General features: G+C 46.8%; 2 protein-coding genes and 1 long non-coding RNA gene across 6 annotated transcripts in view; 2 read left to right on the top strand and 1 right to left on the bottom strand.

The window, feature by feature from the left end:
• The window catches only part of ESRP1 (epithelial splicing regulatory protein 1), a 52,676-nt gene extending 48,599 nt beyond the window's left edge, over positions 1 to 4,077 (top strand). For all 3 annotated transcript variants that reach the window (XR_010348522.1, XR_010348526.1, XM_064391851.1), the window contains one exon: positions 181 to 4,077. The gene's annotated coding sequence lies outside the window, so the exon portion shown is untranslated. The remainder of the gene's footprint in view (positions 1 to 180) is intronic.
• Positions 3,703 to 5,529, bottom strand: LOC135282260 (GSK-3-binding protein-like). Its single transcript, XM_064391880.1, has one exon. It carries the CDS (start codon positions 5,127 to 5,129, stop codon positions 4,527 to 4,529), a length of 603 nt encoding a protein of 200 aa, XP_064247950.1. The 5' UTR covers positions 5,130 to 5,529; the 3' UTR covers positions 3,703 to 4,526.
• A 319-nt stretch (positions 5,530 to 5,848) lies between these two features.
• LOC135282265 (uncharacterized) lies at positions 5,849 to 8,662 on the top strand. 2 transcript variants are annotated; one of them, XR_010348539.1, is made up of 3 exons: positions 5,849 to 6,342; positions 6,808 to 6,905; positions 8,217 to 8,662. It is a non-coding gene; the product is annotated as an uncharacterized LOC135282265 (long non-coding RNA). The 2 variants fall into 2 exon arrangements; XR_010348540.1 differs by having other exon boundaries at positions 5,852 to 6,342; positions 6,808 to 6,901.
• The last annotated feature ends 2,349 nt before the right edge of the window (positions 8,663 to 11,011 follow it).

The raw sequence follows: 11,011 nt of genomic DNA on the forward strand, positions 1-11,011 counted from the left end.
GCTGATGTCATTTTTGTGTCCCCCCAAAAGCATTTATGTAGTTATTGTACCACTTTAAGTGGTATTTCCCAGCTACTTCTAAAAAAATAAAAAATACACCAAAAAAAAAAAAAAGGAAGAAATTCCCATAGAAGTTGAAAATAATTTTTCTGTTAACTTCATCTGTTCATTTCATTGCAGCTAGGATTTCTCCTCTGATTTCTGCCCTATGCTGTACAAACTGAAGATGAAGGACACTTGTAACTTGCCCTCCAACACTCACACTGCAAGGTTTGTAAGGAGTTAACCAGATCGTGGCCACTAAGAAGTGACTGAATGATGATATTTGAAATCAAGTGAAAAAGCACCCACCAAAAGGCAACTCAAGAGAACAAAGCTACTTAATATTTGGGAAGAGTAATATGACATGGACAAAAGACATGCAAAAGTGAAATACTTCAACCACAAGCTGAAAAAAAATGGCCTGGCTAAGGCAGGGAATGCAGGGTGAAGACACGAAAATTATGGAGCCAGGGACAAGGAGGGAATGAGAAATGTTTTTTATATGGACCTGGAGAAGTCACCAACACTGGGACTGGCCCCAGCTGACCAGAACTTAAATTGTGCATTAACCAGCATAGATCCTCCTTCTCCCTTCTGCCTTCCATGAAATGTGCTTGCTATTTGCTAAAAAAAAAGACTTTTTTTAAACCACATTTTAAGAACTTAGGGTGGAGTTCCTACTTTCCTACCATGTTTATCATGCCAAGTACCATGGCAGTGTAATTTTTACAGTACATTCTAAGTGCTGCTACAATACACAGTAGTGAGGGATATGGGTCACATGAGGGAAATGGCAGACAAAAATCATTCTACCTGCCAGACTTCTGGCTAAATTGAGGTACTTTTAAGAGCTCAGGGAACATGGGAGTACAAAGAACAAGATATAACTAGGATGCAAAGCTGAGTTTTGGGTAGTCAGGAAAACAGTTGTCCAGTCATATAAAGAAAACTCAGGAGGAGTTAAGCAGCAATGTAGACCTCAAATGAAAAATCTGTGGCAGCCCAGTGCCATGCTAGCACAACACCACAGAGAGACACATTGAAAGATGACGTTGGGAGCCTTCAGTGCATTTGTTTACAACGTTATTTAAAATTACGCTTACCCTCAAAACATATAGATAGAACAAAATTAAATTTCTTCCCCAATGCATTGAAGTGTTACTTGTTACAAAAATCTAAATGGTTTACTTTTGATTCTACAGTTCATGTCATCCACAGCAAAATCTGTGTGTTTTGAACAATTTTTTTCTTCACAGTACAGAAAAAAAAAGAGATAAAACCTAGCTGAATGCCTATCATGAAAACACAATTTTATTCCAAATTTAAACCTGTAAGTAAACTTACATTTTCACTTATGAATGAAGAAAGTTTAAGCATGCTGTAAAGACCAAATGTATTTTCACTTTGTTTCTCTAGAAACCAACAACTGGTATGAGAGGACTGGCACAGACTTAATATACTAAAGAAACACCACCTCTGAAACACAGATATATAAAAACCCAGAAAAATTATTGTTTCCCAGGTCAACACTTTTTATCTTGCTTGGGAAACAAAGCAGATGATGACTTTCATATCACAGTTTGTATGCTTGCATAGTGTAGCACAAGGCAAAGAAAAGGAGAATTTGCAACAAATCAATGGAAACCTCCTGGCAATACTTCAATTGGTCCAACATCTTTTAAAATGTTCTTCCAAAACCGAGATGAGCCATGTTCGATCTGTTCCCTCACGAAGGAGTGACATGTTCTGTATTTTGATGAAGACAAATACTTATATGGAAGATTTAAGTGACAAAGATGTGTCGGTGAGTTATGCAAGTTACCTGAAACAAGGGCCAAAATTCCTTTTACTGAATCATCACACTCTGCATAACGCTTAGCTTACTATAACCCTGCTCATATATACATCTCCCAGCCTTGCACAAAGGAGAAAGTAAAAGCTATTTTAGAAGTAATTTAGGAAGCTTAAAAACCAGCCAGTCACAGTGAAATTTATTAGCATCTTTTCTACGCCTCACTTCAACTGCCACTTTATTGAAAAGTGTTATTCTAGTAAAATCCTTAAAAGGAATGTCTCGAGGCTTTCAATGACTACAAAGGACACTTGTAAAGTTAGCTGTTCTCATTAGTATACAGGGGCTAGGGCTTGGGCAGGAGGAAGGGGGGAGGGAAAGGAGATGCAAAATCGATGCATAATTATCAGTGGCAAAAAGTTCAAGTCAAACTCGCCAGCTTTCAGAATTCCAGCTGACCCCCACCCATATATTTTTAACCATAATTAACTATTCAGGCTCCACCAGCTATGCTCAGCTTTTAGCTTGTTTCTTCCAGCTTTTTTTGGTAATTAAACTACTCATCCCAGAGCTCAAATTCAGCATCTGCACAGCAAATACCTACCTTCCTGAGCATCTAAAGGACAAATACAAGAATAACTAGTTCTTCAATTGTGGCTAGTGGTTATATTCTTTGTATCTGCTATTGAACTTTTTTTCCTGGAGAAAGAAACAAGAAAATTGCAAATAAAAATTCATTTGAAGGATAACCTACACAGTACATCATTGTATTAGAGAGTAAGAACTAATGGCAGATCTGAATCTTTTCCAAGTTGTGCAAAATGCCACGAAAGCAGCTCAAGTTAGGAGAAAAAGGACTTCAGATGTTAGTAATTAAGGAGGTTCTAAAATGCACTGAACTTTTTTTTTTGCACTTTACATGCTTTGATATGGAAAAACTGCATTCAACTTATAAATTAGTCAAGATAAAGCTAATAATAACATCGCATACTGGTTCTAATGCAGCAGGAATTCAGTGAGACATCATAAAATGCTTCAGCATCAGTTTCTAGTAGCAGCTGTGGCAGAGAAAGAAATCTAAAATATTTTGTGGATTTAATGTATTCATGGAAGAACTAATCACACAAGTAAACGTAGCTGCTCAAATTGCTCTCTTGGACAAAGGCAAACATCTTCCATTTTCTTTCATGTGGGATTGCTACCTTCTTCAAAGGAGAAGCTTTTACCTCAAATTGAGTGGGGGTTGGGAAATTGTTAAGCTCCAGCCTGTCTGATGTGCTCAGTTCTCATCTCGAAGCTCAATGACTCCTAAAAACCCAACACAGGATTTTACAAAGGAAGCTATTCATAATAGGTATTCAAACCTAATGACCAGCATCAAATTACCAAATTCTGGTTTACAGATTTTTAAATTTTTTTTTGATTGCTGCCTAGACCTCTTATTTCTTTTCTAGAGTCTTTCCCCCCCGCCTCTATCCTCAGAAAAAAAAAAAAAAAATCAAAACAACCCGAACAAGTGACCAATACAAACCACAATCCTTCCCCAGTACAAAATACCTAATTTTTGTTTGGCTATGGTTTGACTTATAAATTCCAACAGCCACAACCTCGGCTGCTCGAAGGGGCGTCTCACGGCTTACGAACGAACGCTGCTGGCAAACAAAGGGGCTCAGTTGCATCTCCGTGCATTAATAACCGGTGTCCCACTGCATCAGACTATGCGGATTGTTGTGGGGATTTTTTTTTTTTTTGCTTGCAAAATGGAGATCTTACAACTGAAAGCAGACCAAGGGGGAACGTGCCTACACAGTTTTGTTCTCATGAACCGGAATGCATTTCCTCTTAACAATGAGACACAGACCCAAAAATAAAAACAAGACCACGTTTATTCAATACAGACAGGTTAATTAAGACAGTAAGTCCTGTAAATCAGGAACACATTTCAAACGCTCCGGTACGAAGTGCATATATTTAAAATCAACAGCTGCATCTTGTACTTGAGCCATTGAGTTTGTCGGGGAAGGGTGGATTCAGGGTTTTTCTTTTTGGTAGAAAAAACTTGTTTCGGCTACCTTATGTGAACAATGCATCTCAGGCTCCATTCACTCATTTGTTATTAAGTCCAGCTGCCTTCCAGCTTTGATATTCACATTTTTTTTAAAACTGCTTCATACAGTCACAACGAGAAATAATAACAATAAACGTTAAAATAACAACAAATAAACCCCCAACAAAAAACCAAACCAGCCCGGGAGGGGAAAGGAAACACCTCCCGCCGGGGTCAGCGAGGATTATTGCAAATGGCTCCTGGGAGACGGAGCAGCTCGGCGGCGGCGGGGACCGGCGGCGGGGGGGTCCGCGGCCCCGGCCGGGCTGCCCCGGCGGGGGGAGGAGAAGGAGGAGCTCCCGGGAAGGCAGAGAGGGAGGGGGGCACAACAACAGCTCGGGGCGGGCGGCGTGCGCGGCCTCGCCGGCTCGGGCTCCGCGGGGTCCGCGCCGCGGGTGACCTTGGGGCGGGGGGCTCGGGCTCCCTCCCGCCCGAACCGGCACCGGCCCGGGGGCCCCGCCGCCGGGACACACTTACATCCTGGCGGAGCCCGCACCGCGCTCCCGCGGCCCGCCCGGCGGGGGCTCCGCCGCCAGCGGCCGCGCTCCTTGGCCCGGTCGCCGCCGCCGCTGCTGTCCCCGCCGGCTACTGCAGGGGCTGCACGGCCGCCGCCGCCTCGCCGTCCGCGCCGCCGCTCCCCGCCGAGGCGCTGCCGCTGGAGGCCGCCGATGCCGCTGCTGCCGCCGCCGCCGCCGCCAGCTGCAGCCGCCGCACGGCTTCTTTGATGAGGTTGCCGGAAAGGATGAGCTGCTGCAGGAGCCGGTGCGGGTCCTCCTCCTCCGCCGGCCCGTCGCCCGGCCCCGGCGGAGGCTGCTTCCTCCGGCGGGCGGCGCTCCGCAGCCAGCCCCGTCCGCACAGCTGCTTGGTCACCCGCTGCTGGCCGCTCCGGTCCGCCCGCGGAGGCTCAACATGTTGCGAGTGAGCTTGCGGCGGCGCCGGTCCCCGCGGCGCCAGCAGCCCGGCCCCGGCGCCGCTGCAGCACCGCGGCGAGTAGGGGGCGGCGCGGTCGCGGGCGCTGCCCGGCCCCAGGTGCTTGGGGGCGCGGGGCGGCGGCGGCGCCCGCTGCGCGCTCAGCTGCAGCACCTCGCCCAGCTTGGCCACCAGCGCGTCCACCTCCTTAGAGCCCGCCTGTCCCACGGCGACCGGGCGCTCCAGCAGCAGGAAGCGCTCGCCCGGGCGGCACGGCATGTCTGCCGGGTCCCCGCCGTGCCGCAGCCGCCGCAGCGGGACCGGGGCCGCCGCCCGCCCGCCGCCCCGCGCGCGCGCGAGCACACGCGGCTCCGGCGCTGCGGTCGCGGCTGGAGCTCGGCCCGCTGGCGTTGGTTTGTAAACAATGGGTGACGCGCGCGCCCGGGCGCCTCCCACTGCGCCGGCCGGGGGAGGGGGGGAAGGGGGCGGCCCTCCGGACCAACCGCTCGCCGGCCGCTCCCGGGGCCGGCACCCCGCGCGGGGAGGGCTCGGCCAACAGCGCGGGGGCGGCTTCCGCCGCCGGCCGGGCGAGGCCGCCCCGCGACCACCGAGCGCGACGCTGCCAGTCCCGTCCGCTTCCCCCCCCCGTCTGCGCGCCGCGTGGACCGGCCCGCTTTCAAACCCCGCACCTCGGGTCTCGGGGGCGGAGCCGTTGTGATTGGCAGGAGGGGGCGGGGCGCGCGGCCGAGGGTCCCGCGCCGGGCCGTCGCCTCGGGACGATCGCTTGGAGGGGGCGCGCGGGGCGGCGGGCAGCGCGAGCGGCGCCCGGTGAGCGCGCGGCCGGCGCCGCTCCCGCCCCGCCGTTAACGGCCCGCGGGGCGCCGCTGCGGGCGCGCGCCGCTGCCCCCGCGAGCCCCCGGCGGTTGCGCGCGTGCGGCTCTCCCGCGGCCGCGCGCGCCCGGGAGCGGAGCCGGCGCTTCCCCGCGGAGCGGAGCGGCCCGCACCGGCCCCGGCGGGAGCGGCGGGGCGGGCAGTCCCCGCTGCCCAGTCCGTGCCGGGAGCGCGGCGCGTTCGCACCGCAGCGCCCGGCTCTGCCGCGTGGCCCCCGCTCGGCGGCCGCCTCTGCTGTGCCCGCCGTGTGCCGCAGCCGGCAGCGCACGGGTTTGGGGTTTAGTTCCTCGACACAGAAATGCCTTAGGAGCCTTCCTCTGCATCCCTAGAATGAGCACACGTGAAGTAACTCTGTGCAGCTGTTCTGTCGGGTTTCTCTCAGCCTGCATGTTACTTCATTCCCTGCATCAAGGCTCTGCCCTGTCTCTTCATGTCCCAGTGCCCTTCCTTCCCTTGCTTCTGCCTCTGCATCATTCAAGCAGGGTATGATGAGCCTTAAGAAAGGTTTTCTGGGTGTCAGAACTCAGGGGACATAGTCCAGAACACGCTTATTCACGTGACGGAGCATGCGGTCGGTTCCACAGGGAACAGCTTGTAAAGTGTAAGTTCTCGTACGCATAACTGCTCTCACCACTGTGCCCTTGATTAATCAGTAAGCGCTTGGCAAAGGAGAGGCCATGTCCTTTGGTCCGTTTGTCCTCATGTCCTCCTGAGCTACTTCCACCTGCTGTAGACCCTGTGCACAAAGGCACGTGTTTGTGAGCATGCCTGCTGTCTGCACATGGTACTGGTCACTCCAGCCTAGGTGTCCAAGCCCATTACTACATCCCCTGCCTGGATTTGTATCAGCTGGGCATTAATCATGTCACCTAATTGCATATTGTTATTCATGTGCATACTTGAGGTACCGAGAATTTCTTGTTTTCAGCACTTTTTTGGTAACTGTCAATTAAAACTCAGATCACATTTTTTCTACAGATGATGAAAAAGTGAGATTTTGTTGCCCCCTGCCCGCCCCCAAATACGTTTAAGAAAACACTTTCACCTTTAGTCTTTATTTTTGCAGTATCTATTCAAAAGCAATAGAAGCAGGCCTACATAGATGCAGTGGATGGATCTACTTCAACTCCAAGGGAGATCTATATTCAGATCACTTCTGAGTAGGTAATCTGGTATTCTATACAAGCAAAACTGCAATAAACCAGTACAGCTTATTCCAGCCTTTTCTTCTCCCACAAAAGCAAAATAAGCCATACCAGCAAAAGCTCAGTGCTGCTTGTGATTACATCTACACCTGGGGCTTTCACGAGCCCGGGAATGATAATCGCAAATCGTGCTTCATTGCATCCCTAACCAACAGTGCTGGGAAAAGCGTGCAGGATCGTGCAGATCAGTGCCACAGATAGGGAGCTCAGAGCCCAGTCATTAGCAGAATCCTGATGTCCTCAGATCTTTTTAAATGTGAAGTTTTAGTGATGACTGGTTGACAATGGACTGAGTATTCGCTGAGGGGTTTAGGACTAAACATACTGCAAATGTTTACACTGAATGCTACTGATCAGGATTAGTAGACTTACCAGCTGAACAAAATGAGATTTGTGGACATTCAGGAGAAGGGTGTTTCAGATTGTCCTCCTGGAGGAATTGGGAACCTCAGCCATTACTTAGGTACTATCTTCTTTTTTCACTGGATGATGAGAGAAAAGCTAAAATGCTGGGGAAGATAGTCTATCCTACACCTGTGGCTCTCTCTCAAAGATTTGTTTATGCGGAAAAACTGTACCAAAGAGGGCTCAATATGAATTTACATCATAGTCATATCTGTGGAATGGATCTCAGTCTGTCAACATCCAGAGACCTTTCTGGGACTAAGACCCAATCCATGCTAGGGGCAGATCTGAACTGTCTGCAGCCATTATGGGATGTTCCTGGCAGAAACGCTGCAGCAGTTCATGAACAGGTAGCTGTTTGCTTGTGGCTCTCTGTAGAAATGAAAACAACTTCAACAAATAAAGGGGCTGTCATAGGTGTCCTGGTGTGGAGTTTGTGAGCATAAGTGCCAGGGCTGGCTGCCAGGTCAGCCCCAAAGAAGCTGAGGCCTCGTCATTGTAACTATCAGGTCATTTGGCCAAGTCCTGAGTAAGCTATAGCTTACTCACTGTGTTCTCTTTTTAATTAGGAGAATCACAGCCTGGTTATCATACTTGGTCTTCTACCACTGGAGATGAGCTCTACAGTACTGCCTTTACTTTAGCAGTTTACCACAGTAATTGCAATTAAAAGAATCCCCAAAACTCCAAAGCATAGAACACTAAGGATAGGGGGAGGTTCTTTTTAAAATAATATTATAAAAGGAATTGCAAAACTGTTAACTGTTGACAAATTTTTTCTGACCCCTGACAGTATTTTTCTGAGCAGAAATTTGATAATGACCTTGATAATGACCATTGATGCTATTCTTTTTTTTTTTCCCAGATGCATTTCTGTGTATGGTCTGCTGGGATTGCCAAAATTCTCATGGCAACTTGTTGTCTAAGTTATTCTATTAGCAAGACGTTACAGTTGAGAACAGTCATTGGTCCCTTTTTATGATTATTATTCACTTGCACTCTCTCTTTATCTGTTCAAATGTTTAGAAAACAGTCTTTAAGATACTTTTAGTAATATTTGTCTTTAAGATATTCCTAGCAGAGGACAAAATCTGAGTTTCATAAATAAGTATTAATTATATTATGTATCCATCTATAAAAATTTGACATAATTTTATTGTGTTTCCTGAGGATACATTTTAATTTCAAAATATAAAGGTCAATTTATATATTTTAACTTTTGTATTGATCCTGACAACATGGACAACTGGATATGAATTCACATCTGTTAAAGACAAAGAAAGAAAACCATTAAATCCTTTGAAGTCTGCATTCCAGTGTAATCTCAGTTCTTTGACTATCCAGAACTTGACATGTTCTGGATCATGCGCATGTTCTAATCTGTAATGGAGACCCTGTAACCCAGTCAATGTGAAAATTATAAATAATAGTTCATTTATGCAGGTGTTTACATTTCAAACCCTTTTGCCGGAGCTGCGTGGTCGGTGATCTCAGACTTTGGCATGTGTAGAAATGAATCAGGTTGATAAATTCATGATAGAGACTATGTAGTGTTGCATCACAGTGTTAAAGTATTTATAGTGTTGTTTACAAAACAGTCAGACAGCTTTGAACTGGGTGAACCCTGTGACTAGGAGGTCCTTTCCAGTCCTTTCTTTCTCCAGGCGTTTCTCACATCCTTTATTTTCTACAGAAACTTCTGTAATATTTGTTAAATATGCAGAGCTTCTCTGCATAACAGGAATGTCAATGAAGGGTGCTTGTGCAAAGTAAATTATTTTCCTGTGCATAGTTCAAATGCAGAATGCAGAGAGGCCAGAACACCATCCAAATAAGACAAGTTTAGATTCCCCAATAATTGTTTTGTAATCTGCATTTGTAATAGATTTCCAAGAACAAAAGACATTCCTTTAGAAACAACTGAGGTTGCTAAGTGACACAAATGTATTTACTGTGTCATAACTTGCAAAAGCCAAGCACATTAAAACAGGAGCTTTAATAAGCAGCAGTGTCATGAATCTCACCTTGACTCCCAGGGTAAATATAAACCTGTTGGCCAACAGCTTTGCATGGTTTGGGATGCCCAGTCTGAGACCTTAATGGAAACAGGAAACATTAGTTGTTTTAGAAAATACAGACTTTCACTCTTAAGGAATTGAAATATGCATACTTTGTCCCAATGGGTGTTTGGGATTTGTTTCTTTCATGTATTGTTTCTGTTTGTCCTCATTCATTTACCTAAGAATTTGCATGTAGGGATGCTGCTTCCTAACAAGGCTGGAAACTACAGCCAGTTGTGAGGCTGAGTTACTTCTTTTTGCTGAAGTTATCACTGTTTCTTATATCTCTTAGACACAGAAAGCCCTGTCCTCTTTTGGGGACAGCAAAAAGCTGGCACCTTCTTTTGTCCCTCACCTTCTTCTCGTGTCTGACACAGCAAAGTGCTGTGTTTCAGCTTGTCCAAGCAGTCAGAGTGCAGGACCCCTTTGGAGGGACCACAGAAACATTCCTTTGGCCTGATAAGCTGATGCTTCTCTTTCCCTAAGCTACAAAACCTCTTTTTCCTCCTCTGGTACACACAAGATGCAGTCAGTGCCCTGTGCCTGCAGCAAATGTGCAGAAGTGGACAGTGCAGGAATTGCTTCTGAGGAGTGCATTGAGCTACCTGTTCATTAGGAGCTGCCAGGTTGCCTTGCACAACAGCCTCTGCTAGTTCAGGAATGAGACAGGAGGCGTGGGAAAGGAGCCTACAGACGTCTCAGGGATGCACTAAACTACAGGGCAACCAAGTCTTTGTTTGTTTATTCAAATAATTGACTCACTTCCAGCTTTCCTAATAACTGGAATATATTTTAATGGTAACCTGTATTATAAGTAATGAGCCAATGTGATCCATTGTGTGGGCTCTCATAGGCTTTCCGTATAGGCAATATTCCTGAGAATAATTTCCATTTGTTCAATCTTTTCAAATATTGAAATATAGAAAGCAGAGATGAAAACAATGTATTGAACCACTCCTAAAATGTAGTTAAATGGACTTTAGGAACATCTCTCAAAAAACACAAGATTCAAGAGAAAAACCCTTTCATCTTTTGTCAAAATACCCTGCAGATTTCTGTATATCCTGGCAAAATCCCTGTGCTTGTTTCTATACCTTCAATTGGTAATTGTTTGTTAACCAGACATGTCTCTTGACAGTTCTGTTAAAACAAGCCTCTCTACAGTGAATACTGAAAAGCCACGATCAATAAACTAGTATATAATGATTACAAGTGATGTGTCTCACTCAGCATGTAGGGCAAAAAAGAAAAAAAAAAAGACTCCTGCCTAATTATATTTGAAGTAGACTTGTCTAAAATTAAGGGAGCACTTGTCCCACAAGGACTGCAGCCAATTCCACTGAATCAATGGAACCTGGGCAGGACTGCCAGCTTTCCTCATTGAAATTCCTCCTTCAAGCATACTTTTGGCATTAAGCCATTAGAAAAAGATGACTGTTACTTAAAAAGAAAAATGAAGACCAGGCACCACCTGAGATCTGACAGCTCCTTCTTGTTTTGAGTCTGAACTGTGCTGTTAGTGCAACTTAGGCCCTGGATTTGCTCCTCACAGAAGCATGATCTACCTTCAGGTAAGAAACCTCTCGGGGCAGCTACGGTG

The sequence above is a fragment of the Passer domesticus genome, chromosome 1, assembly GCF_036417665.1.
Source record: "Passer domesticus isolate bPasDom1 chromosome 1, bPasDom1.hap1, whole genome shotgun sequence".
Taxonomy (NCBI): Eukaryota; Metazoa; Chordata; class Aves; order Passeriformes; family Passeridae; genus Passer; species Passer domesticus.

Coding starts and splice junctions, on each gene's coding strand:
- LOC135282260 (XM_064391880.1), bottom strand. CDS start 5,129: ATGCCGTGCCGCCCGGGCGAGCGCTTCCTGCTGCTGGAGCGCCCGGTC.